The sequence below is a fragment of the Macrotis lagotis genome, chromosome 4 (genome assembly GCF_037893015.1).
Source record: "Macrotis lagotis isolate mMagLag1 chromosome 4, bilby.v1.9.chrom.fasta, whole genome shotgun sequence".
Lineage (NCBI taxonomy): Eukaryota > Metazoa > Chordata > Mammalia > Peramelemorphia > Peramelidae > Macrotis > Macrotis lagotis.
In genome coordinates, this window is record NC_133661.1 from 153,122,387 (window position 1) to 153,147,617 (window position 25,231).

At 34.4% G+C, this 25,231-nt stretch overlaps 1 protein-coding gene and 1 pseudogene across 1 annotated transcript in view; one reads left to right on the top strand and one right to left on the bottom strand.

The window, feature by feature from the left end:
- Positions 1-22,273, bottom strand: part of CLPX (caseinolytic mitochondrial matrix peptidase chaperone subunit X) — a 45,819-nt gene extending 23,546 nt beyond the window's left edge. Inside the window, exons 1-5 of the mRNA XM_074234409.1 lie at positions 22,010-22,273; positions 13,580-13,740; positions 9,601-9,718; positions 3,145-3,299; positions 1,327-1,486 (exon numbers count right to left, since the gene is read on the bottom strand). Coding sequence (XP_074090510.1) covers positions 1,327-1,486; positions 3,145-3,299; positions 9,601-9,718; positions 13,580-13,740; positions 22,010-22,082 — 667 coding nt within the window. The 5' untranslated portion in view covers positions 22,083-22,273. The remainder of the gene's footprint in view (positions 1-1,326; positions 1,487-3,144; positions 3,300-9,600; positions 9,719-13,579; positions 13,741-22,009) is intronic.
- Positions 14,450-15,112, top strand: LOC141521643 (large ribosomal subunit protein uL23-like; annotated as a pseudogene).
- Positions 22,274-25,231: the final 2,958 nt, after the last annotated feature.

The following is a 25,231-nucleotide window of genomic DNA, read 5'->3' on the forward strand; positions in this document are numbered from 1 at the left end:
ATTGCCTCTGTATCCACAGGACCAAACCCAGTATCTATTATGCAGTAAGGAGCTTAATAAATGTTTACTAAAATGATATGACTTCTCTATTGTACTATATGGGACAAATGCAAAAACAAAAAAAGAGAAAGCTTACACAAAGTGATACAGAACAAAGAAAGCCGAGACAAAAACAACATACAAAATATGTAAATAATATGTAAATAATACAAAAAAAATCAGGAAAAAACCCACAAAATTAAAAATTCAAAGGGAACACAAGAAAATGACACTACCACAATAAAATTAAAAGTATTATCCTTAAACAAGCTGTAAATAATGAAAACTCAGTTTCATGGACCATCTTTTAAAAATTCCAATTATTATAGTAATTTGTAGAAGTTTGTTCATGGTTATAGTTCATGATAATTTTTAAAAATCTCATTTAAAAATTTAAAATGACAAAGAATGGCATAACCATTACAAATACTTTTATTTTTAAAAAAATACAGAAATTAAATTATAGCCATATATATGCACTAGCTTTATCTAAAATAGGCTTCATTAAAAGGAAACAAATGCTTTATCCTTACAGGATTATATTTATGAATGGATGCACCTTAAATTTGTTACCTACTAGAAACTTTTAATAACATAAATAGATGTGTATACATTGCTATTTTACACTGAGTTATTAGTCTATAAAAAAAAAGATGCCAAATCTTCCATTACCTCACACTGCCTTCTAAAAAAAAAGTTAACTGATTCTACTGTAGAGCTTTTTTGTTGAATATTCAAGTACGCTTCATTTAATCACTTATATATTCAGTTATTGTAAGTCATCCTTGGATACTATGGTCACAAAAATTTAATGAAAAGTAGCAGTCACTTGTTCCTGATAGCTTACTCTATCAAACTTTTTTACTCTAATTGTCCATTAAATGTCAAAATGAAAGCTGATTGAAATATCACAATCTACCCTTTATAATGACAAATGAATGAGCCATAGATGCAAATTCTTCCAAAATATCAAAAATTGACTGGAGACTAGCTGTCAAAAATTGAATTTCAAAAAAATTACACATTGCCATTAGCAAAAACACTTAGAAAAGACAAAGGGGGGGGGGGGGCAGCTAGGTGGTGTAGTGGATAAAACACCGGCCCTGGAGTCAGGAGTACCTGGGTTCAAATCCGGTCTCAGACACTTAATAATTACCTAGCTGTGTGGCCTTGGGCAAAAACTTAACCCCGTTTGCCTTACAAAAAAAAAAAAGACAAAGGAAATAAATAGCTAATACCTCTTAAATAGAATGAAATTAAATTATAAAAATTACCAAGAATACTAACCTCTAGGAGTTAATGATGTCTGCTTCTCAACTTCTGCTTGCTGCCTTAAGTTAGCTGGGATATTATTATAAATTCTCTTGTAATGATTGTACACAGCAACTGAAAGCACCTTCTTGGCAAATGACTGACCAACAACATATTTGTCGAGGTAGTTATAAATCTGAGAAGGAAATGATCAGGAATGGAAAAATTATCAGAATTTACTTAATAAAGGCATAGTATAAAGTATCAAGCATATTTTACTTAAAAATCTTTATTAAGAAACTATGAAATGAAATTAGGTAGGAGAGATTCCTTTCTCTGCATCCTGGCACAGAACAGGAAGGAAATAAATGCTAACCTAGTTGACTAGGTTATATTCAGAGGCATAAAACTCTTAACTGAAGAGCTCAATTTGTATTTGTTTTAAAAGGTATTTTGCACTTTATTTGTGTTTGGTCAATGTATAGTACAAGAAACAAAGATCAATGCAAACAAAAACATTTAAACAACACAAATGAAGCTTTTTCACACTTAGTCTATAAATTGGACTTTTTCCAATTTAATTATATGAACTCTTACCTTCTTCACAAAGACATAGACAAGAATTAGAAACTATTTTCTAGAAAAAGGCATTATGTAACTATCAAATAACCACCAAATATGCAATATATATCTATATATATCTATATATATCTATATCTATCTATCTATCTATATATCAATCAGACGTTTAAAATTTGACAGATAATTAAAAAAACTTAGTTAGATGTTATGGCTCTATAGAATGACAAAAGTAATTAGATTCAATTTTTATATCATTAATTTAGGGTACAGAGGCAAATTTCTTCAGCTTTGAATATGGCTATATTCTTTTTCCTTTTAAAAAAATTTTCTCCTAAAGTTTAATCTGAGATCATGTCTAAAGTCCACATAGATTATTAGCACAAGATAATCTTAAAGGTTTTTTGTTATTTTGCTATTTAACATGGAGCATCCCTAATTTCACAATTTACATTAAAGTACAATTCTTTTCTACACTTTTATCACCATGTCACATCTATAAATCAAATAAAAGAATACCTGAATAGGGGAATCCCTAGGCCCACTAATGAACACTGAAGATAGGGGAAGATGTAGAAAGAAAAGAGTGGGAGGGAAGGGAAGAGTAGACAGGGAAATATACTGAAAAAACAAGCTGGAGATGAAAAAGATCACCCTGTGATAGAAGGAAGGCAAGAGGCACCCAGTCAATGAGAAGGGCTCTAAGATCTCCATGAAAGGGCCAGGTCATTCCACAGCCAAAACCACATAACACAAGGGTTACAAGAAAATAATGTGGCCCTAGTATCCTGACCAAGGAATAGTTCCAATACATAATTTAAAATCTAGATTTGTAGACAGGTGAAATATGGTATTTCATTCACACATTTTAAAAGGGGGAAATCATCTACTTGGGTCCATAGACTAAAACTAATATAAAAAGGATTAGAGCTGTTGCTCATTAAGGTCCATGAAATTTATTTTTAATATAAGGCTACTTTAATAATCATCTATACAGTTTTGAGTTTTTAGCAATATTTAAGAAGAAAAAGCATTCAAATTATAACAAATGAATGCAGTGACTATGATGAGATCACAAATATCTGAATATTTTTTCTAACATCTAAATGTTATATATTAAATATCTACAATAATTCTGATTACTATACCAAGGTTTGAGGCTTATCTATATTTTATCATTATTAAAGATTAGAATTCACTATGGACTTAAAATTTATTGGGGGATAGAATATTTTAAGGACAGAATGCTTACAAATATTAAACTAAGACCTATACCTTTTTGGGGGGAGGAGGTGGTTTCTGTTGGAATGCCAATTTTACAGCTTCTGCTGCTGATTCAGGCTCTTTAATTATGCTTTTCTTTGAGTCGGCTTCAGATAGCACAACAAAAAAATGATGACATTTTTCACACTTCACAAACCGGGTGGAAGCTGTGAAAGAAAAAAGGTGAACAGGGGCAAATAAGAGAAATTATTCAAGTAACAATTATTTTACGTTATGGACTCAATATAAATGAAAACTGTATCCCTGACAAGAGTGCCCTGATAGCCCACTGACTAGCAGCAAAAAAGGCCTAGAATGAAAAATTATTAGTTCATGGTAAAATAATATACAAAGTATAAAAATATATGGGTCTAACAAATATGAAGCCATTGGCAAATCTTTTCTCCAAGAATTATGTTAAATTAATAAAAATCATTTAAGAGGAAATAAATAGAAAGAAGACATATTTGTGCCCAAATAATGTAGTACAAATAAGGTGGTAGTAGTTTAGAAAATAAATCACTATGACCAGACATTGGTAAATAACTAACATTAACTATTCAGTTGCTGTTGAAATTCTGAAGCTGTCAAATTTTAAAAGTAGCAAAGTACAAATAAAGCTCATTTCACCTGTAAAAATGCAAAAGGCATATAATCCAGGAAGTGAAATGTGAACATTTATAAATCATCTAATTTCAAATAACCAAAATTATTTCAATCTTTACTTCACTATTTCATTACTAATTCTTATTCTTTTGACCTAAAATCACTTTGTTTACAAGAGAGAAACCAATGACATTTAAAATTAGAGTAACAAGAATATAAATGTAAATACCAATGAGTAAATGTCAGTAAATCTAGGCCAAGTTTTCATCACCTAATTTTAATGACATTTAAAAAAAAATCAGGCTGATGAGCTTTACAACCTAACAAAGGGCAAATCAGGAATGCTAGAAAAGATTTCTTAATTTTAAATTATAAGGGAGGTAGCTGGTATGGTGCAGTAGATAGAGCACCAGCCCTGGAGTCAGGAGGACCTGAGTTCAAATCTGATCTCAGGCACTTAATAATTGTCTAGCTGTGTGACCTTTGGCAAGTCACTTAACCCCATTACCTTAAATTTTTTTTAAAAATGTTTAAATTATAAGTCATTTACTATAGTACCATCTGCTGTGAACCTATATAAAACCTTAGAAAGACAAAATCTAAATCTAAAACAATACTTCAGTGTTAGTCTACATGGTTTGAGAAAGTCAGAAACCCATGTGATTTTATTACTTTCCATATCCTCTATTCTTTCCTTTCAACTCTTGTTTTGGTGGTTTAGGGTCTCAAGAACATCAGTGTCAATAGCAATTGGATAATCAACAATTTTACCCTTAGTGTCTTTGTGTAACATTGTAACAATTGCCAATACTGACAAATTCTAGGTATTTTTCTTCTGAGAAACCTACAAATAAAAATTTATCTATTAATATCTACATTGCATATTTTGGGGGAAAAGACATTAGCAAACATACTTAAATATTCACACAATAATTCAAAGGAATTATCATGAGAAAGGCAAACCTTCCAAATTTAGAAGACAAATGTTTAGAAACAATCAATTTTGTTTTATGAAAACATTCTAAGATTCAGGATAATTTTCAAAATTTATTTTACACATTTTAATAATTTTTCAACAGCCTTATCTGATTGATTCGAGATTATTTGAATTCACTTTTTTAAAATTACAAGGTGAGAACACAGTAATCACTTAATAAAAATAAAAATAAAAGTCAACCAAATTTGCATATAACCTTTTCCAAATTTCTAACAACTTTTCTAGAAGGCAACTTACCTTCATCTTGTAATGAAACACCTGTTTATTTAGAAGGTAACCAATGTCAGAACTTTAAAACTTCTAGAGTTTCTCCTAGTTCTTAGATTATGTGACAAAAAAATCCTGGCTGCCCAAGAATACAAGAGTAAAATTTTCTTGTCTAAGGGAAACTAGGTCAAAGGGGAAAAAGCATCACCAATATGACACAGCTTGTTGTTTACTATCAAGAGATTATTGGATTTCTAGCTGAACTAGAATGATAGAACTGGATTTTAAAATATATTCATTATAACAGTGAGAAGAAGTAGATTTTATATTTCACTTGGACCTGTCATAGTACCTCCCCCCTTCCCATTATCAGAACTTTTTAAGATATCATAGAACTAAAACCTTGAACTTTCATGTATCAAAATGGATTTTAATTTAACACAACACTTAAGGGGGGAAAAAAGACTATGAAGTTTTAACATCTCAAATATTTGAATTAAATTTTTGAATGAGAAATTAATGATTTTGAAAAATTTTAAAGTATATTCCTTGAAATGACTTCTCAAGAACCTTATATTCTATAATAAAACAACACTACAAAAATACAAAATTTCTTGTCTATTCAGAAATCTTTCTCCAAAAATCATCAATGCCGTTTTTTCTATAGCACCAAAGACTACATATGCTTGCCAGATCTTGCCAGATTTCTTTATTGACATTCCAAACAATTATACACTTGCTACTGGAGGCCACTGGAGTTCCAAATTAAACAAAAGTTTAGAAAGCAAAGAAAGAATAACTTTTCCAGGAAATTATACTTTAATTTAGTCATCCTAGATTCACCCTCCATGAAGTCATTTAGAAGCCCTGAGAATTCAGTCATTTAGTTGGCTGTTCATCTATGTGATGTAAAAGAGCAGTGAGCTGGCATTTAAGAAACTGAACTGAAACAAGAAGTGCTTATGCAGCACAGCCTTTTTTCGGTTAAAGTGGGAAGACAACATTAAAACTTTGGAAAAAGGAAAGCATTTCAGAGGATATCCACATTTTAACTTTTTAGATCAAATTTTAAGAATATTAAGGAATCCTAATGAAATATCAGACAGTCTACTTCCAGAAAGAAAAGCGACAGAATTGGGGTATAGAGTAAAATCCCTATTTTTAAACATGTTCAGTGATGGAATTTGTTTTGGCTTGACTATGCATATCTGTTAAAAGGGTTTTGTTTTTCTTTCTTTTTTCCCCCCACTGAGAAGAGAAGTTGGGAAGGAAAAAAATAAGATTTCTATTGAGTGAAAAAGATAAAATAATTTTTTTTAATTCAAAGGATTAAAATTTTCTACCTAATAACAAAGTGAAAGCAATGTCACATGGGCCACAATATCCTTCTAAAATTCAAGCTTTAATAGGGACTTTAAAAAAAGTTAATTGAATCTTAAAGCTAATTAGAGAATATTTAGAAATTTAAACAATGTTCTACATAATTACAGGTTATACATTTTATTAGTCATAAATTTACAATGTAAACAAATTTATGTGTTAAATATTATTTATTTTTACTTTAATTTTGACTCTTAACTTCCATTACTATGCTTCCAAGCTAATGCCTACTCCCATATTATCTTATTTCCAATTTAGAATAATGATACATGAGGAATTATGGATTCACTCAAGATATGATGGGTGTCTAGAGATCTCTTAAGAACATCCACAAATAAAGAGTCCTTTCTCCTCTTCGCTTTTTCATTCTACCTTCTTTTGACAAGACAGCTAGGTGGCACAATGGATAGAGCACTGGTCTTGTCTGGAGGACAGGAGTTCGGATCCAGCTTTGGACACTTGACTTTTACTAGCTGTGTGAACCTTGGGCAAGTCACTTAACCCTTTTTGCCTCATTCAGGGTCATCTCCAGTTGTCCTGATTCATATCTGGCCACTTGGATCCAGGTGATTCCAGAGGAGAAAGAGTGGCTGATGACTTGCACAGCCCCATAGCAATCAAATCCAATTCATGTGCTTGTCATGACATCACCTCCCTGATGTTGTGGTCTTCTTTGAAAATGAAGGACAAATATTATTATAACCTCCTTTTGACAGTAAGGTGTGTAAAACAATGCTGTTGCAATTGATAGAAACATAAGGGGATAGTTTTGAGCAAGAAAATCTTCTGGTTAATTCTTTACTGTTATTCTTTAAAGTCAACCACCCACAAAACACCAACTCTCAGTTGACTAGTCCACCAAAGGGTAAATACATATACACAGAATTCATTTTGTTTAAAACTATATAACTAAACACTATGACTCCTTAACTTTTCAAATGACTAAGTTTCACAGGTCTTAGCAAAAACAAACAGCTGCCATTTGGGACAAGAGTAAAAAAGCTCCTCCCAAATACAAGTTTAAAAAATTCAACAATCTAGGAATATATTCTTTTGAATTTCTAATTTTTAACCTTGACTGTCCATTATATGTACAAATTTCTTTACAATTAACTCAAAAATAAGGAGCCATATTTTAGATCTATGAAACTAAGAAATTTCTTAAGACAAAGACATTTCTAGTTTCTAAATAACTGCAATTAATTTAAAGAAATTGTAGTAGGAAAGAGGGAAGAACACTAAAAAGCAATACACACAAAAGTACCAACACCTTTCTTGTACACAAGTATTCAGTTATGCTTATTTGATGAAATAAAGTCTACTTAAATGTATTCTTGTTTTAAAGGCAAGTCTTATTATGCCTTTACATGTCTAATAAAAAAAAATCAGTCAAAAATAAAGTTAATCATCAAGGTTTTAAAATTAGTCTCTATACCAGTGGTGTTAAATTCAAAAGGAATCAGAACCCTGGTCATCACATATTGACTAAAAAACCAGCTGTACTGTATTTTTTGAAGGATTTTATTTATTTTGAATTTTGCAATTTTCCCCCCAATCTTGCTCCCCCCCCATAGAAGGTAGCCTGTTAGCAAAGACATTCATGCTAAAACACCCACAGACTACATAATCCTGCCATTAAAGATTGAATAATTCTGAATCTAATAATCCTAGTTTTAATCCATTTATACTGAATCTTTCCTCTATCTCTTCTAATATACCTCCAAAATCAGATAGGAAGAAAACACTGCTTATACTGATTTCAAAAGTTAAAACTTCTTATATTGATCTCATGAAGGAAAATCATGTAACATTAGTTCTAGAAGAGTCCTTACAGATCATCTAAACTTTTCCCCACCTCATATTCCAGGTAAAGAAACTGAAGCAGAAATTTAGGTAAATTATCCATGGCCCAGATGAAGATTATGTCACTTGACTCAGTTCTGTGTTGCCTTAAAAATGAATTCTAAGTCTTGTTTCCACAGGAGATCCTTCACTTAGGAAAAGGTTAGGATCCACCCTTGGGTTGAGGTTTTTTAATTACCTGGGTCTTTTTAAGATTGCAAAAGTATAATTCATATAATATTTTTTTCTTCAAGTAAGAATTTTATGGTTTTAAAGGTTTCAAAATAATCTGAATTAATTATAAAACATAAATGTTGGAAGCAGGTATATTTCAAACAGGGGGTGGTGGGTAAGAATTCTTATAAATTTTTTTCCCTGTTAATAATCACAGACTCAAAAACTTGACAATCCTGCCCTTCAACCTTCTTACACTTGGAACAATTAAAGGGAGAAGAGGGTAAAGAGGGTGGTGTCCTCTGAATCACTTTTTGAATCACTGCCAACTGCTTAAGTCCTCCTGACAAATGGACATTTGGTTCAGGAAATAACATGAGTAATAGCACCTTTGCATTTGGATATTTCAAATGACATGATATGATATGGATTTTTTTTTACTCATTAGCAATAAGTATTCATTTTCCTACTCCCCATACTACCTTTATGTCACTTATTACAAACTACTTTATATTTCATATATGCTTTATATCTCACCAACTAATTTAAAATTCCTTGGAGGCTCCAAACAGCATACCTCATTTGTATTTGCCCCACCCCAAAAAATGTATCAGTGCTTTCTTGTACACAAGTATTCAGTTATGCTTATTTAAAGAAAAAGTTTACTTAAATGTATTCTTGTCTTAAAGGCAAATCTTATTATGCTTTTATATGTCTAATAAAAAAAATCAGTCAAAAATAAAGTTAATCACCAAGGTTTTAAAATTATTCTCCATACCAGTGGTGTTAAATTCAAAAAGGAATCAGAATCCTGGTCATCACATGTTGACTAAACAACCAGGTGTACTGTATTTAAAAAAAATTTTTTTTGCAAGGCAATGGGGTTAAGTGACTTGCTCAAGGCCACACAGCTAGATAATTAAGTGTCTGAGGTCGAATTTGAACTCGTGTCCTCCTGACTTCAGGGCCGGTGCTCTATCCATTTTGCCACCTAGCTGCCCCCTATTTGTATTTATTTTGTTAAATATATGGCAATTACACTATAATATGGTACAACTGGGAGAAGTTTGGCAACTCTGCTTTATACAACAATTATGACAACTATACATTTTAAGTATTTGCAATACTATTTTAAATACTATAAGAAATACATGTAAGAAGGAAGAAACAATTCTAGTTACTAAATAACCCCAATTAATTTATAGAAATTATAGTAGGAAAGAGGGAAGAATACTAAAAGGCAATAATATATTAATACTTACACACAAAAGTCTCTACATGTGTGCACAGATCGCCACATTTTGGACATCTCAGCTGGTTTCCTCCTTTCCCAGAACTTCCAGAGCCTGATTTTTTACTGCCTCCCTCACTCACTGGTTTCTAATGTTTGTAGAAGAGAAAATTGTTAAGTTTCATTTCATGCAATTTTATATTCTGCTTGACAATATACAATGTTTATACTAATATTGTACAATATACTAATATTTTTAGTTCATTTCTAGCTCTTGAATATGTTAGCATAACTATGAAGTATTACAATCTGATTGTTATTCATTAGGCCTTTCAATGTCATTATTTTATTTTCACTAATTTTTTTATAATCACATTCATTTCTGAATATATTCCTCCACTTCCTCAGTCAAGTAAGCATTTACTTATAATAAAAGTTCTTTTAAAAGAAGAACTCGGGGCGGCTAGGTGGCACAGTGGATAGAGCACCGGCCCTGGAATCAGGAGTACCTGAGTTCAAATCCAGCCTCAGACACTTAATAATGACCTAGCTGTGTGGCCTTGGGCAAGCCACTTAACCCCATTTGCCTTGCAAAAACCTTTAAAAAAAAAAAAGAACTGAACAAAACTAATCAACATGTCAGTTCTAATAGCATGTGCAACATTCCACACTCAAGAGTTCCTCACTCCTCCAATAAAAGGAAGTAGTACAATTGCTTAACACTTTTCTTGATCATTATATTGCATTGGATTTTGTTTCATTTTCTTCTTCCTGTTTATGTAGGAGTTACAGTGTATATTGTTTTTCTGGTTCTTAACTTTTTGTATCAATTTAGAGCTTTTCATGGCTTTAATTTCCATCCTCAATTTTTCTTGCAGCACAGAAATATTTCTTTACACTAATATACCACAATTTACTTATATATTCTCCAAATAACAAGCACCTATGTTTCCAGTCTTTCCCCCCGCCAAAAAAAAAAATGCTTCTGTGAATATATGTACACACACACATATGGGTTCACACACATAAGACCTTTTTCTCTCTTTGACCTTGGGGGTATAAAGATCTAGCAGTGGGATCTCAGGGTCAAAGGTATAGACTTTTTAGCTACTATTTAATACAATTTCTAATTACTGTATTGGAAATATCAAATGCTTTTCCATCTCCAAGTCATCAAACAGGATTCTGTTTAAAAAGCAAGTGTGAACTGTCTGAATAATCTGTCTTTGTATTGTGTATTGTTCATTTGTAAAGCATGTCATTGTATTCAATAAGCACTGGGAAAAAAATTCAGAACCATGCCCTGTATTGAACTAATGCAGAGTAAGTAATAATAATTCACCACATGACAGAAAGGTGACAAACTCAAGAGTGCAAAATGAGACAAATGTTTTTTTTGACAAGGTCAATGTGGGAATTTGCCTATGTATATATATTACAAGAGTTTTGTTTTTCTTTTTCTCCCCTATGTTGGGCAGGGTAGGTGAAGTAAAGAAAAAATAGATTTTTGCTAAAAGAAAAAAAATTAAATATTTTGAACAGATCAATAAACATGGAAAAGGAATAGTTACTATTAGTAGACAATTACTGATGCATATAGTTGAGCCAAAAGTGATAACATGATAGACTGTGCTTTTTGCTCTTCAACCTTAGATGGCATCACAGAATAAAGAACTTTACCAAAATGCAACATATAGGAAAAATGAAATTTGTGAAAAGTACAATTAGTTGTGGGAAATTAAATATATGATAGTAAACTGTTGGTAAAGCTATGAGTAAGTGAAACTATTTTAGAAAGTAATTTGAAATTTGGCAAATCAAGTGCCTAGGGGTGGCTAGGTGGCACAGTGGATAGAGCACCGGCCCTGGAGTCAGGAGTACCTGAGTTCAAATCCGGCTTCAGACATTTAATAATAACCTAGCTGTGTGGCCTTGGGCAAGCCACCTAACCCCATTTGCCTTGCAAAAACCTAAAAAAAAAAAAAAATCAGCCAAGTGCCTAAAGTCTGTACCCTTTGACCAGAGAGATTCCATGATTAGGATTATATCCTAAGGTGACCATTGACAAGAAGAAAAACTTTAATTACATACACCAAAATATTAGCAGGATTCACTTTTTGTGATGACAAAGAATTGCAAACAAAGTAAATGCCCATGAACTGGGGTAATGGCTAAACAAACAATGGTACATAAATGAAATGGATTATTATTTTGCTTATAAGAAATGACCAACTGAATAATACAGAAATTGAAAAGAACTATGAACTGATAAAGTAAAGCAGAGCCCAAAAATAATTACACATGACTACAACAATGTAAAAAAAATCACAAGATAAAGCAAAACTGAGTAATGCAAAATTACAAAGAATTATAATTATAAAATTACATAGCTCCATATAAGAGATACATAATGCCCTTACCCCTTTGCAGAGGTCAAAAAGCCCACAACTGTGTTAAATTGCACATATTTTCAGACTTTGTACTTATCAATTTTGCTGATTTTTTTTTCTCTTTAAAAAATACTGCTATAGTAGTTTGGGAGGAGATTGAGTGGGATAGATACGGGGGAAAATTTTGGTGCTATTAAAAAAATTACAAGTCCAAAGGACATAAATAATTTTTTGAAAGTTCTATTAACAAGACTTTTTGTGATAATGAAAACAGGGAACAAAGTAGATGTTCAATATTTTGGAAAAAGCCGAACTAATTGTGATAAATGAAGGTTAGGAAATATTACTAAACTATAAGAAAAAACAAATGAATTCAGAGAATCTTGGAAAGGCATACAAAAATACAAATATAATACACAATATGAGAGAAAATAATATTAAGATAGTAGGATTCTGAGGACTATAATGACCATTCTAGACTGTAGAAGACTTATGAACTCTAACGCACCCTCCTCTCTTCCCTTCCCAACAAAGGTTGTAACAGCAGGGATGGGGAATGCTGAATATGTTATCAAACACACACACACACACACACACACACACACGTTTGTTTTGCTTGCTTAATTTTCTTTTTTATAAAGAAGTATGAAGGACAATATTGAGAAGTGACAGTAATTTTTTTTCAAAGTATAATACCTTAAAAAAAATCACAAGGAAAATATGCTCCCAAAGGGAAAAATGCTATTATCCTATTTGCTAGCTAAAGAGTTACCTGGATAACATGCAAAAAAAAAAAAATCACACTACACAATACTCAATAAATAAGAAAAGAAGAAAGATGAAAAGAAAGAAAAGATGAAAAGATAAAATATCATCTATATCCAGAGAAGGAACTGTGGAGTTTAAATGAAGACCAAAAAGATGAAAGGATTAACTTATTTGTAGTAGGCTAGGAGATGATGGCCTTAAGCACAGATATCCCATGCAAAGAATCAGAATATTCTAAGCAGCTAAGTGGTCAGGAGAATATGAGTGCCAATCTGGCCTCAGATGTAGCTGTGTGACTCTGAGCAAGACACTTAACCCCAAATATCTCCCCCAAAAAGAAGAAAAAATCAGAATATAACAAATAATATCACTGACTGGGCAAATAGATTTCACTTAGATCTCAATTTCTCTATCATTCTGGGGTATTATGTTTTAATATATATTAAAATTCATGCTTAGGTTAATTAATTTAATTAAAATTCATGTATAGGTTAAACACTGCATATTAATATAATATTATACTGAGCATCCAGTAACTATTATCTATCAATAAATTATATTGTGCTTCAGAAACCAAAAAAGGCAAAACCTACCAAGGAACCAGACTGCCACATACCAACACACAGTTTAAAGTTTTTTTTGAAAGTGGTGTTTTATGGGGCAGCTAGGTGGAGCAGTGGATAGAGCACCGGCCCTGAAGTCAGGAGTACCTGAGTTCAAATCCGGCCTCAGACAATAATAATTCCCTAGCTGTGTGGCCTTGAGCAAGCCACTTAACCCCATTTGCCTTGCAAAAACTTAAAAAAAAAAAAAGTGGTGTTTTAAATATATTATTAAAGGTATAATGACTACCTTATTTCCATCTCCAGAACCATCTTTGCTAGTCCCATCTTTTGAAGCAAAGTATGCTGGTGTTTCTGAAAAAGTTCTAAAAGGAGTTCTTCTAAGAATCTGTGTTTCAAAAGTCCCCAGCCTTCCTAAGACTGGGAAGTGACTTCGTCCACAAGAAATACCTGGGGGAGAAAGAACAAACAAACCAGTTAACCTACAAAAGAGAAATAACATTAGAGATGCAGCATTAACAATGAATCTAAATTAGCAGAACCAGAACAACATTATACATGCTAACAACAACATGGGGTATTCTTCAACCATGATGGATTTGTTCATTCATTTCAGTTGTACAATAAATCAAAGACAATTTTAAAGGAAAATACCATCAATATCCAGAGAAGGAACTGTGAAATTTAAATGGAGACCAAAGTTTATTTTCTTTGATTTTTAAAAGTTGTCTTAGGTATTATGTCATTTTGTTATCTCTAATGTTTTCTTTCTTCCTTTTTGATCTGATTCTTCTCTAACAACACGTTCAATATCAACCTATGTTTAGCATGGTTACAAATGTAAAGCCTATATCAGATTGCTTTCTGTCGGGGGGGGGGAGGAAGGGAGAAAAATTGTAAAATGCATCTTGCAAAAAAGGAAAAATTAAAATATTTATATAAAGGAAAAAAAATAAACCCCAAGGATAATAAAGTTGACATAAAAAAAACTAGGTTCAGAACAAGTTGGAAGAATGATGTAGTCAACTCAGTGCTGGGTCAATGACACTGGAAGTTGAGGAGTAAAGACTTCATTCAGACATAGGCCTATTGTGGAAAATGGGCTAGGGAATGCTAGAGGCCTGTGAGAAGCAGCATGCGGAAGACCCTTTCCCTCAAGATGGTGCTGAAGGCCAAGAAGGAAGCCGTTGTCCCTCCCAAGACAGAAGCCAAGACCAAGGCCTTGAAGGCCAAGAAGGCAGTGTTGAAGGGCGTCCACAGCCACAAAAAGAAGATCTGAACCTCCCCAACCTTCTGGAGACCCAAGACACTAAGACTTCGAAGGAAGGAAAAATACCCTTGGAAAAGTGCCCCTCAGAGAAACAAGCTTGATCACTTGATCATACTGGTCATATGTGATCGCTTGATCACATCATTAAGTTCCCCTTGACCACTGAGTCTGCTATGAAAAAGACTGAGGATAATAACACCCTAGTCTTCACTGTGGATGTCAAGGCCAACAAGCACCAAATCAAGCAGGCGGTAAAGAAGCTGTATGACATTGATGTGGCGAAGGTCAACACACTGATTCGGCCTTATGGAGAGAAGGCCTATGTCCAGCTTGCTCTAGACTATGATGCTTTAGATGTTGCCAACAAGATTGGAATCATCTAAACTGTCCAGCTGCCCTGCTTCTTCACTCACAATAAAAAAGTTTTCCAGGAAAAAAAGAAAAAAAAAAGAAAATGGGCTAGGCATGATCTAAACAACACTGAAGTAGATAAAGGAGAGGCTAGTTTCAACTGTGTGTAGCCAAATTATGAAATAAGCTACAGAGAAGATGAAGTAGCTAGGATCAATCTCAACTTTTAAGAGAAGAGCACCCTATAAAATCATAATCCTGATATGTATTCAAATGGCTCCTATATTCTACCTCCAAAATTGACATTTCTGAAAAGTATAAATATCTTTGGAACACATTCTCCTCTTGTAATTTTTATAACTGAAGCAATTCCTCTTGATCCAGAAAATTCAAATCTATAACCTGTTAAAAAGATATAAAAGGGGGGGGGGGGCTAGGCGCAATGGATAAAGCACCGACCCTGGAGTCAGGAGTACCTGGGTTCAAATCTGGTCTCAGACACTTAATAATTACCTAGCTGTGTGGCCTTGGGCAAGCCACAACCCCGTTTGCCTGCAAAAACCTTTAAAAAAAAAAAAAGACTGATGATCTCAAATTGATTGTTTGAATGAACTGATAAGTATTTTTAACCAAAGTAACTTGTTTTTCAAAGCTTTTTATAACTCTAAAATGAGAATACCAGGAAGAAAGCACTTTGAAAACCATTAAGGCTAGAAGCAGTCTATTCTTATAGATCCATGATTATATAGGTTGGTCACTACTCTTCCATAACTTTTTATCCTATGCAACTCTTGTCCATGGTTTCCTAAAATGCTAAGTTCAGTTTTCTTCTTTATTTTTCAACATATTATTCAATCTAAATTTTCCCATAAAACAATGTACCCACCAAAGCACTTTAGTAAATTATATTCAATTATTCCTGAAAAGAGTTGAGAGAGAAACATATTTCCCAGGGTGTACAAACCTACACAAGAATTTCCAAAAACTTTTAAAGGTTCATAAAGTTCTAGCAACCTGATCTCTATGCCCTAAAAATAGGGTTCGATAATAACCTAGTACAGTGGCATAAAAAACAGAGACAGGGTAAAAGAGATGAGAGAATGGAGGGGGGGACAGGAGAGAAAGAGAGAGAACAAACTTGGTAAATAACTTTTAAACTGAACAGTGGATCAATATTACAGATTTGGAGTTGGAAGGGCCCTTAAAGGGCCCATCTAGGATAGAGGTATCAAGCCCAAGAGAGGCCTGAATCAGATTAAGGTGTAATGGAAATATTTAATAGAATATACAACAGAACATTGATAATGTTAATATGTAGTTTTCTCAGTTAATATGGTCCACAAGGATCTTTACATACAATTAGTCACTCTATTTCTTTTTGAGTTTGAATTAGAATAAGCCCCTCTTTTTATAAATGAGAAAACCAAGAGTCAGGCCCAAGGTCAGCCATAACAAGTGGTACACACAAAGGACTGGGATCCTTTCAAACCATAACCCCTGCACAATGAAGAGATGGATGAAAAAAGGGAAAAATAGGTTTTCAGATATTTGTTCTATGTCTAAGAAAGTATATTACAACTAAAAAGAGCTTTCTTTTCTATTTAATTTCATTTTTCTGTTAATGCAGTGGTTTTCAGAGTATGGTCTAAAAAAAAAACCCTTAGAATCCCTGAGACCCTTGCAGAAGATCCCTTTGGTCAAAACAATAATGTTTTAATAATAGCTAACATTTATATAGTATTACTTAGTGTCAGGCACTGATGAGAACTTTGTATCATCTCTTTTGATCCTCACAACAACCCTCCAGAAGTTGGTGCCTATTTTTAACCCTATTTTTTAGATGAGGAAACTGAGGCACGCAGAGGTTAAGTGACTTGCCCATAGATAGAAAGTGCCTAAGGTTGAATTTGAATCGCATCTTGCTGACTCTAGGTGAAGTGCTCTAATAGCAGCTGTATCAGCTAGCTAACCCAATTTTAAATAGATATAAATAATCCAAATAGATTTTTAAAATAACAAATTCAATAATTTGAGATCGTTAAAGGGTTGTCAAACAAGCTTTGAAAAGCACTGTTCTAATGTAATTCTATTCTTATCTTTGCCTCAGAGTAAATACTCTATAAATGCTTCTATTAATGTTGAACAAAAAACTTTAGGAAGAAAATATAGATAAACTTTAAGCTAAATATTAACATTCCTTCCCTACCTTCACCCCCTCCCCCCATCAGTATCCATAATGGGTCTAGAAAAAAGATTAAATAAAAAAAGAAATAGCATAATTCAGAGAATTTTATATAAAATTATCATTGTAAATGTGATTTTGTGATTTAAAATTTTTTAATTTTTAATTTTGACTATTTTAATATAAACATTTAATTACCCCTAAAGCAAAATGATAATTAACATCTCTAGACCCTATTGATTTATAACATAAGTATTTTCTTTCCCAGTAAAAATATTCTCACACCCTCTTTCTCACTTACGTTTTAAGGTAATTGCAGAAAGGCATTAATATTAGTTCATCTGTTATTAGGGAAAAAAAGGTTATATTAAAACCCTTCACAGGAATCTCACTATAGAGATTTAAGAAGAATAATCATGTTAATGATCCTGATGAATAGAAATATCCTATTTTATAAAGAGAGAAGTCTGACCTTTCGGGTAAAGAATTTACTATGTGACTATTCAATTCTTTAACCAACCAAAAAAACATTGCCTATTAAACATGCTTATGTAACTTTTCTCTTTAAATTTCAGAAATCTAATTCTTAGTCTCTCTAGCACTGTTTTAACAAGCAAGGCTACCTGTAATCTGGAGTTAAACTTAAACTGTAATCCACTAACATCCAAACTGCTACTGTACATAAGTGACTTGGCTACATAAATAACCCCCTCTTCAATCAAGTCAGAGAAAGTTAAGGAACTTCTTTGATTACCTAGAGCCTGTTGTTGAAACCAAACAAGTCTATGCAATTTCATATTCATAAGCTCCACAAGTTTTTATGAGAAATTAAATTAATTTATATTGAAAATGTAAACAATTACAACTTGACAAAACAGACCAAAATAAAGAATCATTGTGTTGTGTATTTTACAAGGCTACTTTTTACATAACTCTAATTTTTTTTTTTTAGAGAAAGGGACACTGGAGTAGCCATTTTAAAATTATTCAAATAAAAGTATTTTCCTGTTATGGAATAGGTGATTTACCCTATTTTTCACACTTGCTCTCTTATGTTCAATTGAATGATATAATTTTCAACTAGGGACACATTTAAAATAAGATAATTTAGTGTATAACATAAATTTTTAACAGTTCTGAAATCAAATACTGAGCAAGAAACTTTTAAATGTTCCATTTTCTCTCCACAAAAAAAAAAAAAAACGCAAAATTGGACAAAGAAATTTTATGATCGGGGCAGCTAGGTGGTGTAGTGGATAAAGCACCGGCCTTGGAGTCAGGAGTACCTGGGTTCAAATCCAGTCTCAGACACTTAATAATTACCTAGCTGTGTGGCCTTGGTCAAGCCACTTAACCCCATTTGCCTTGCAAAAACCTAAAAAAAAAAAAAAGTTGTAAAAAAAAAAAAAAAGAAAGAAATTTTATGATCAACACTTAAAAGCTCTCAACTTTTAAGATCTCTTTCTGGTTTTTAACACTCTGAAAGGTCTGTAATTCCTATGATCTGGGTTTTCTCAACTAATGCAGACCACATTCTTATTTCTTCTCCAGCTGACATGGTCACAAAACTCAACATCTGGCAAACAAACTCCCAGTGATGTAATAAGTTCCAGAATATTTGTTGGTTTATCACTAACTAGCCCAAAGTTTTCAAGAGGCAATTGTCAAGAAGAGAAAAACAGGTTAGCTACAACAGAAGAGATGATTTAGCATTTATCCATTTTGTTAATTTATAACTTCTGAGAAACGTGTGTTAGCAAAAGTAGCTGAGCAACTTCAAATCTAAACATTAATTCCCAAGAAGCTACAGAGACCTCTGATGAGAGAAGAAAGGGCAACAGAGGAGTTTCAGGTTATCTAATGGCAATCACCACAAAAAGCCTAACTTACAGTTTTAAACAAAGAAATTAAATCTTGTCATATGAAAAAAATGCTCTAAATCACTGATTAGAGAAATGCAAATTAAAACTCTTAAGGTATCACCTCACAACTACCAGACCGGCTAATATAACAAAACAAAAATGAAGAATGTTGGGGAGATGTGAGAAAATTGGGACACTAATGCACTGTTGGTGGAATTGCAAACTGATCCAACCATTCCGAGGAGTAGTTTAGAACTATGCCCAATGTGGGAAGAAGAACCTGTGTGTATAAAAACATCTGTAGCAGCCCTTTTTGTAGTTTCGAAAATTGTAAGTTGAGGGGATAATCAATTGGGAAATGACAAACAAGTTGGGGCATATGATTGTGATAGAGTACTACTACTACTGTGCTACAAGAAATAATGAGCAGGCAGATTTCAGAAAATCCTGGAGAAGACTTAATATGAACTGATCCAATGCAAAGTGAAGTAAACAGAACTAGGAAAATAAATGTACATAATACCAATAATATTGTATGATAATCAATTAAGACTCATATTCTCACAAATACAATGATTCAATTCCAAAAGGACTCATAATGTGTCTGAATATTGAATGCGGCATACTATTTTTCACTTTTTGTGATTTTTTTTCCCCCTTTGGTCTGTTCTTTCACAACATGACTAACATGGAAATATTTCACTTAACTATGTGAATGTTAAAAAATTGTTATATGTAATTGAGAAGAAAATAGAATATTACTTTAATAAAAAATAAAAAGCCTAGAGTCTGAATGAGCTGGGTTCATTTAAAATCTTGCCTAACATAATTATATTGGTTGTGTGTCTGAGCAAGTCACTTAACTCCACTTTGCTTTGGTAGAGTATGTTCCTTATGCAAATGAAACCACAGAAATACAAAAAAGTATTTACCTAGATTATTGACATTCAGGATTGGGAAGAGAGAATTGTGGTTTGAGTAATATTTTAGAAAGCAAATTTATTTGTAGAAACTAATTTTAAAACTAGACAATATTAAAATTGTGGTTTTTATTTCAACTAATAAAATTCTGTACATCTTACTTAGCAATAAGTTTAATTTTGTAGAAGTTGAGATAGAAGGAAAAAAATAGTCCTTTTGGTCAAAACCTGACCTAATTGGTTCTGTAAAAACATGACATTAGTGGAAATAAATTATAAGGGCCTAACTGGTCTACAGAAACAGTATCGCAAATCAGTTATCAAATAACATCAAGATTATGAAGCATTAAAAAAAATTTTAAAAAAAGATTATGAAGCATTGTGGTTCGGTTTTAAACATAACCATGTTGATCTTGGCAACATTACTCCTGACATGCCTACACTATAGATGTGTGGACAGCCTACCTTTTTTCTGGTGGGAGATGTAAATAGATCATTGTGGTGTCATAGCCATAACAATTTACCAAATAATCCATTTTTCATATTTCCTTTAGAAATCAAAAAGGTCTGAAATGATCAACAGGGCATCTGAAATGAAGTATACTTTACTGAGTTCACTACTTCATATTCCTTATGCTTTCCCCAATCATAATATTAACTTATTAAATTTGTGGTTTACAGGTTCAATTAGTTACTGAAGTTACAAATCTGCCTTTAAAGAATCTTCCATTAGTATTTCAGAAAAATGAAATGAAGTTAGCATCAAAGTTATAAAAATTATTTTAGTAGATAGGAACAGACATATTGTTTTATCAAGAAAATAAAAGTCTATTCATCATGTAGGGGGAAGCTAGATGGTGCTAGGTGGTGGCTAAAACCTTGGGCTTGTAAACAAGATTTATCAAAACCTGCCATCAGACATTTACTAGCTATTCGAACCTGGGCAATTGATTTAAACCTGTTAGCTTCAATTTCTGATCCCTAAAATGAACTTTCCCAAGAAAATCCTAAATGGGGTTACAAAGAGTTGGAAAGGTTCAACAACGATATAATGATGTGGACACTATTTATAACATTTTTAAAAAGTTTATTACCAATACAATTTTAAGATTCTATATTTCAAAAAATTAAGGGTAATGCTAATGGCTCAGTGGAAAGGTTGCTGGGCTAGTATTATAGCTAAACAGAATTCCTGTCATACTTAAAAATCTGTGTGTTGACTTTGGTGAATCATTTAACCTATGTCTCAGTTTCCTCAGTTGTAAAATGGAGATAATATTCCCTTACACTTCTTATCTAGAGTTGCTGGGAAGATCAAAAGAAAAATAAGTATCTGGTTATTATGCAGATGCTAGTTATTATTAGCCGCAACATAGAGCGATTCCTAAATATGCTTTTAATTATGGTTGACAATCCTCAGAAGTTTTTTTTAAAACTCATGAACAAAAACTCCATTTTCCTCTATGACTACCCCCATATTATTTTCAGAGTTTTCCCAACCAATCTAAATCCAAGGCACTCGAACTACCTGTAGTTACAAAACTGATTCCTGGAAGGGGGAGTTTCTTATCTGTAACCAAATTTAGACATAGCAAAACACAGGCCTAATCATACTGATTGCGCAACTGTTAACACTAAAATGTAACAAAAACTATCCCACAGAAAAGTGTCCAGAACTTTTTACTTTAAAAAAAAAAAGGAAAACAACAGAGATCATGATCCCAGGATGGCAAACAGAAGGAAGTGAAGGGATTTCGGTCTGGGCCTCCTTTACCCTCTGGGGCAGGTACATAAGCCAGCTTGCTGAGGGCTCTCCCGCTTGCTACCCTGGCACGGGCAGACCAACCACCGCCCTAGCAGGCACGGACACACGCGGGCACACAGGAGGACCCCCCTTTTGGGGCTGCTTTCGGATCAGTTTCCCGGGCGGGGGTCACGGGGTCGGCGTGTTTACGCGAGCAGCCTGGCACGACACGGTGACAGGCAGGGCCGGCCTATGCCCCCGAGCTGGCAGAGCGCCCCCCACACTCCCGGCCCGGACAAGCCCGCTCGCCCTCGCTGTCATCCGGGCACACTGGTCCGGGGGAGGGCGAGTCTCCCGCCGCAGGCCCGGCCGCAGGGACTACTTTGTTACCTCTGTGCGCGGAGCCGAGCGAGGCGGTGATGAGTCGCGCGGCCGCGCAGGTACAGGCGCAGCAGCCGGACATCTCCGCCGGGCCTAGGCCGGGGCCGCCCCGCCGCCGCCGCCGCCGCTTCCCGGGCCTGGCCTCCTCCCCGCTCCGGCCGTCCGCTCCGCCTGGGCTCCGGCCACCTGGGGCCGCCCCGCGCTCAGCGCACAGCCCGCTCGCTCCGTCACTAGGCCGCGCCGCCCCGCTCTGGGCGCTCCGCAGCGCCGGCTCCGCCGGGGAGAGAGCTAACCACACCCCCCCCTTCCCTTCCTCCCCCCACCCCCCTCCCGCCCACCGGGCCCGGGAGCGTGCGCGCGCCTGCGCCCTGGGAGGCCGGGGGCGGGGCGGGGCGGGGGACGTGGGTGAACGTGAGGTGGAGGAGAAGGCAAGTGGGCGGAGACTTGCGCACGCGACCTCCGAACCCGCCACTCTGCTTTAGGGACTACAAATCCCGCCGGGCCATTCACAGAGGAGGACGCCCTTCCGCGTCCCGCGTGCAAGACGGGCGGCCTGCTGGGAGTTGTAGTGCGAGGCTACAGAAAATGCGCCGGATTGAAGCTGGCGGGTGTGCACGCTATGCAAATGCCGTCCAGTTGGAGGAAGAATGAGAAAACTAATGCAACCCCTGCCTGAGGGTCAGGTGCTGATAAATTACTGTTCAATTTTAGTCCTTTTAATGTGTTCAGAAAGAAAAACGTATAGATACTTTTCAGTACTTTTTTTTAAGTTTTTTTTGCAAGGCAGTGGCTTGCCCAAGGCCACACAGCTAACTTTTCAGTACTTTCTACAATTTTTTTTGACCTTTAGTTCAATTTTCCTAAGATCGGTTGAGAATAATGAAGAGTTTTTGTTCGTTTTAAGATCATTCATTTAGCAGTGACAGCTTGCAGTCTATTTTAATCGATACCTTGCTAGGCTGTGGTACAATTTCATGTTTTGATGAGTTTTGAAGGATCATAATTTTAGAGTTGGACCTTATAGCTTATATAATCCAATTCATATAGATGAGAGAGGCTCTAAATTTTGAATAGCTGAGCTAGGACTCAAACCAAAATTGCCTCATTCCTAATGCAAGCTCAACCATATTGGAATCCTGTGACTCCAGTACTTTATGGATAATTTGACTTTAACAATTATTCCTCCAAATCATGTCAGAATAACCTTTGTCTCTAACCAGAGGACTTCAGTCTGGTGAAAAAGTTACCTGTTATAGCCAAGAATCCTTGAGGTCTCTGCTACTAGAATATTCATTTCTCTAAAATAATTTAATTATTGTAATTATAACTGTTGCCTAATGTTGAGTTTTTGAAGAAAATGAACGTTCCTATGTAATTGAATCTAAAACATTGTCAGTGCTAATTTAACCCTTTTGTGTGTACTTTCTATCTTTTCAATCTTTTTTTATTAAAGATTTTATTTATTTTGAGCTTTACAATTTTCCCCCTAATTTTACTTCCCTCCCCCATCCCCCACATAAGGCAATTTGTCAGTCTTTACATTGTTTCCATGTTGTATATTGATGCAAATTGAGTGTGATGAGAGAGAAATTATATCCTTAAACAAACATGAAGTATAAGAGATAGCAAGATCAGACAATAAGATAGCAGTTTTTTTCCTAAATTAAAGGTAATAGTCCTTGGTCTTTGTTCAAACTCCACAATTCTTTCTTTGGATACAGATGGTATTCTCCATCACAGACAGCCCCAATTTGTCCCTGATTGTTGCACTGATGGGATGAGCAAGTCCCATCAAGGTTGATCATCACCCCCATGTTGTTGTTAGGATGTACAGTGTTTTTCTGGTTCTGCTCATCTCACTCAATCAGTTCATGCAAATCCCTCCAGGCTTCCCTGAATTCCCATCCCTCCTGGTTTCTAACAGAATAATGTTCCATGACATACCTATACCATAGTTTGCTAAACCATTCCCCAATTGAAGGACATTTACTTGATTTTCAATTCTTTGCCACCATAAACAGGGCTGCTATGAATATTTTTGTACAAGTGATGTTTTTACCCTTTTTCATCATCTCTTCAGGGTATAGACCCAGTAGTGGTATTGCTGGATCAAAGGGTATGCTTCTGTGTACTTTCTAAAGCATTAAATTCTTTGTATCCACTTCTCTAATGGGATGCCCCTATTAAAGAGATAACTGGGATTTAATAAGCTGTATCTTGGATACAGAATGGTTGGATAATATTGGCATTTTTCACTTAAATTTAGTTGAGTTCACCAGATCTTTAAAGGATAAAAATTAAAAAGAGGTTCAGGATAAACAAAGCCATAGTATGCCAGTCAACCTCAGCCACTTCCATTTCACCAGGCTGAATTCCCTTGGAAAGAAGCACACAAATGTTATTCTGAAGTGAATTAGAGGAATAATTACTAGGTCTTCTGGACAGGGATACAAGAATTATTCATGAAGAACTGAGGCCATGTCAAAGCTTATTATCTTCAATTTTTAAAAGTCTTACATATATGTCACTATTTTTCCTCTCAATATTTGAATTCTTCCATTTGGATCCAATTCTTCTCCTACAATATGTTCAATCTCAATTTCTGTTTAGCATGGTAATAAATATAGCCTATATCAGATTGCTTGGAGAGAAAAATTGTAAAGCTCAATACCTTGCAAAAAAATGATTGGTTAAAAACTACCATTGCGGGGGCAGCTAGGTGGCACAGTGGATAAAGCACCGGCTCTGGAGTCAGGAGTACCTGGGTTCAAATCCGGTCTCAGACACTTAATAATGACCTAGCTGTGTGTCCTTGGGCAAGCCACTTAACCCTATTTGCCTTGCCAAAAAAAAAACTAAAAAAAAAAACTACCATTGCATGTAATTGAAAAAACATAATTTAAATAAAAAAAATTAAAGTCAGGCCAACATCTCACGTTTTAAACCCAAATAAGGTCAAAACCAGTAGTGGAACATGGAGTTAATATCCTCTGTCATTTATGGATAAGGGAAGAACTTATGATCAAACAAGAAATAGAATACATTATGGAATATAAAATTGATAATTTTGATTACATCAAATTAAAAAGGTTTTGCTAAAAATACAAGGCAGCCAAAATTAGAAAATAGGTAAGTGTGTGTGTGGGGGGGATTTACATCAAGTTTCTCTGATAAAAGTCTCATTTCTCAAATATATAAAGAAATGTATCAATTTTATAAGAATATGAGTCA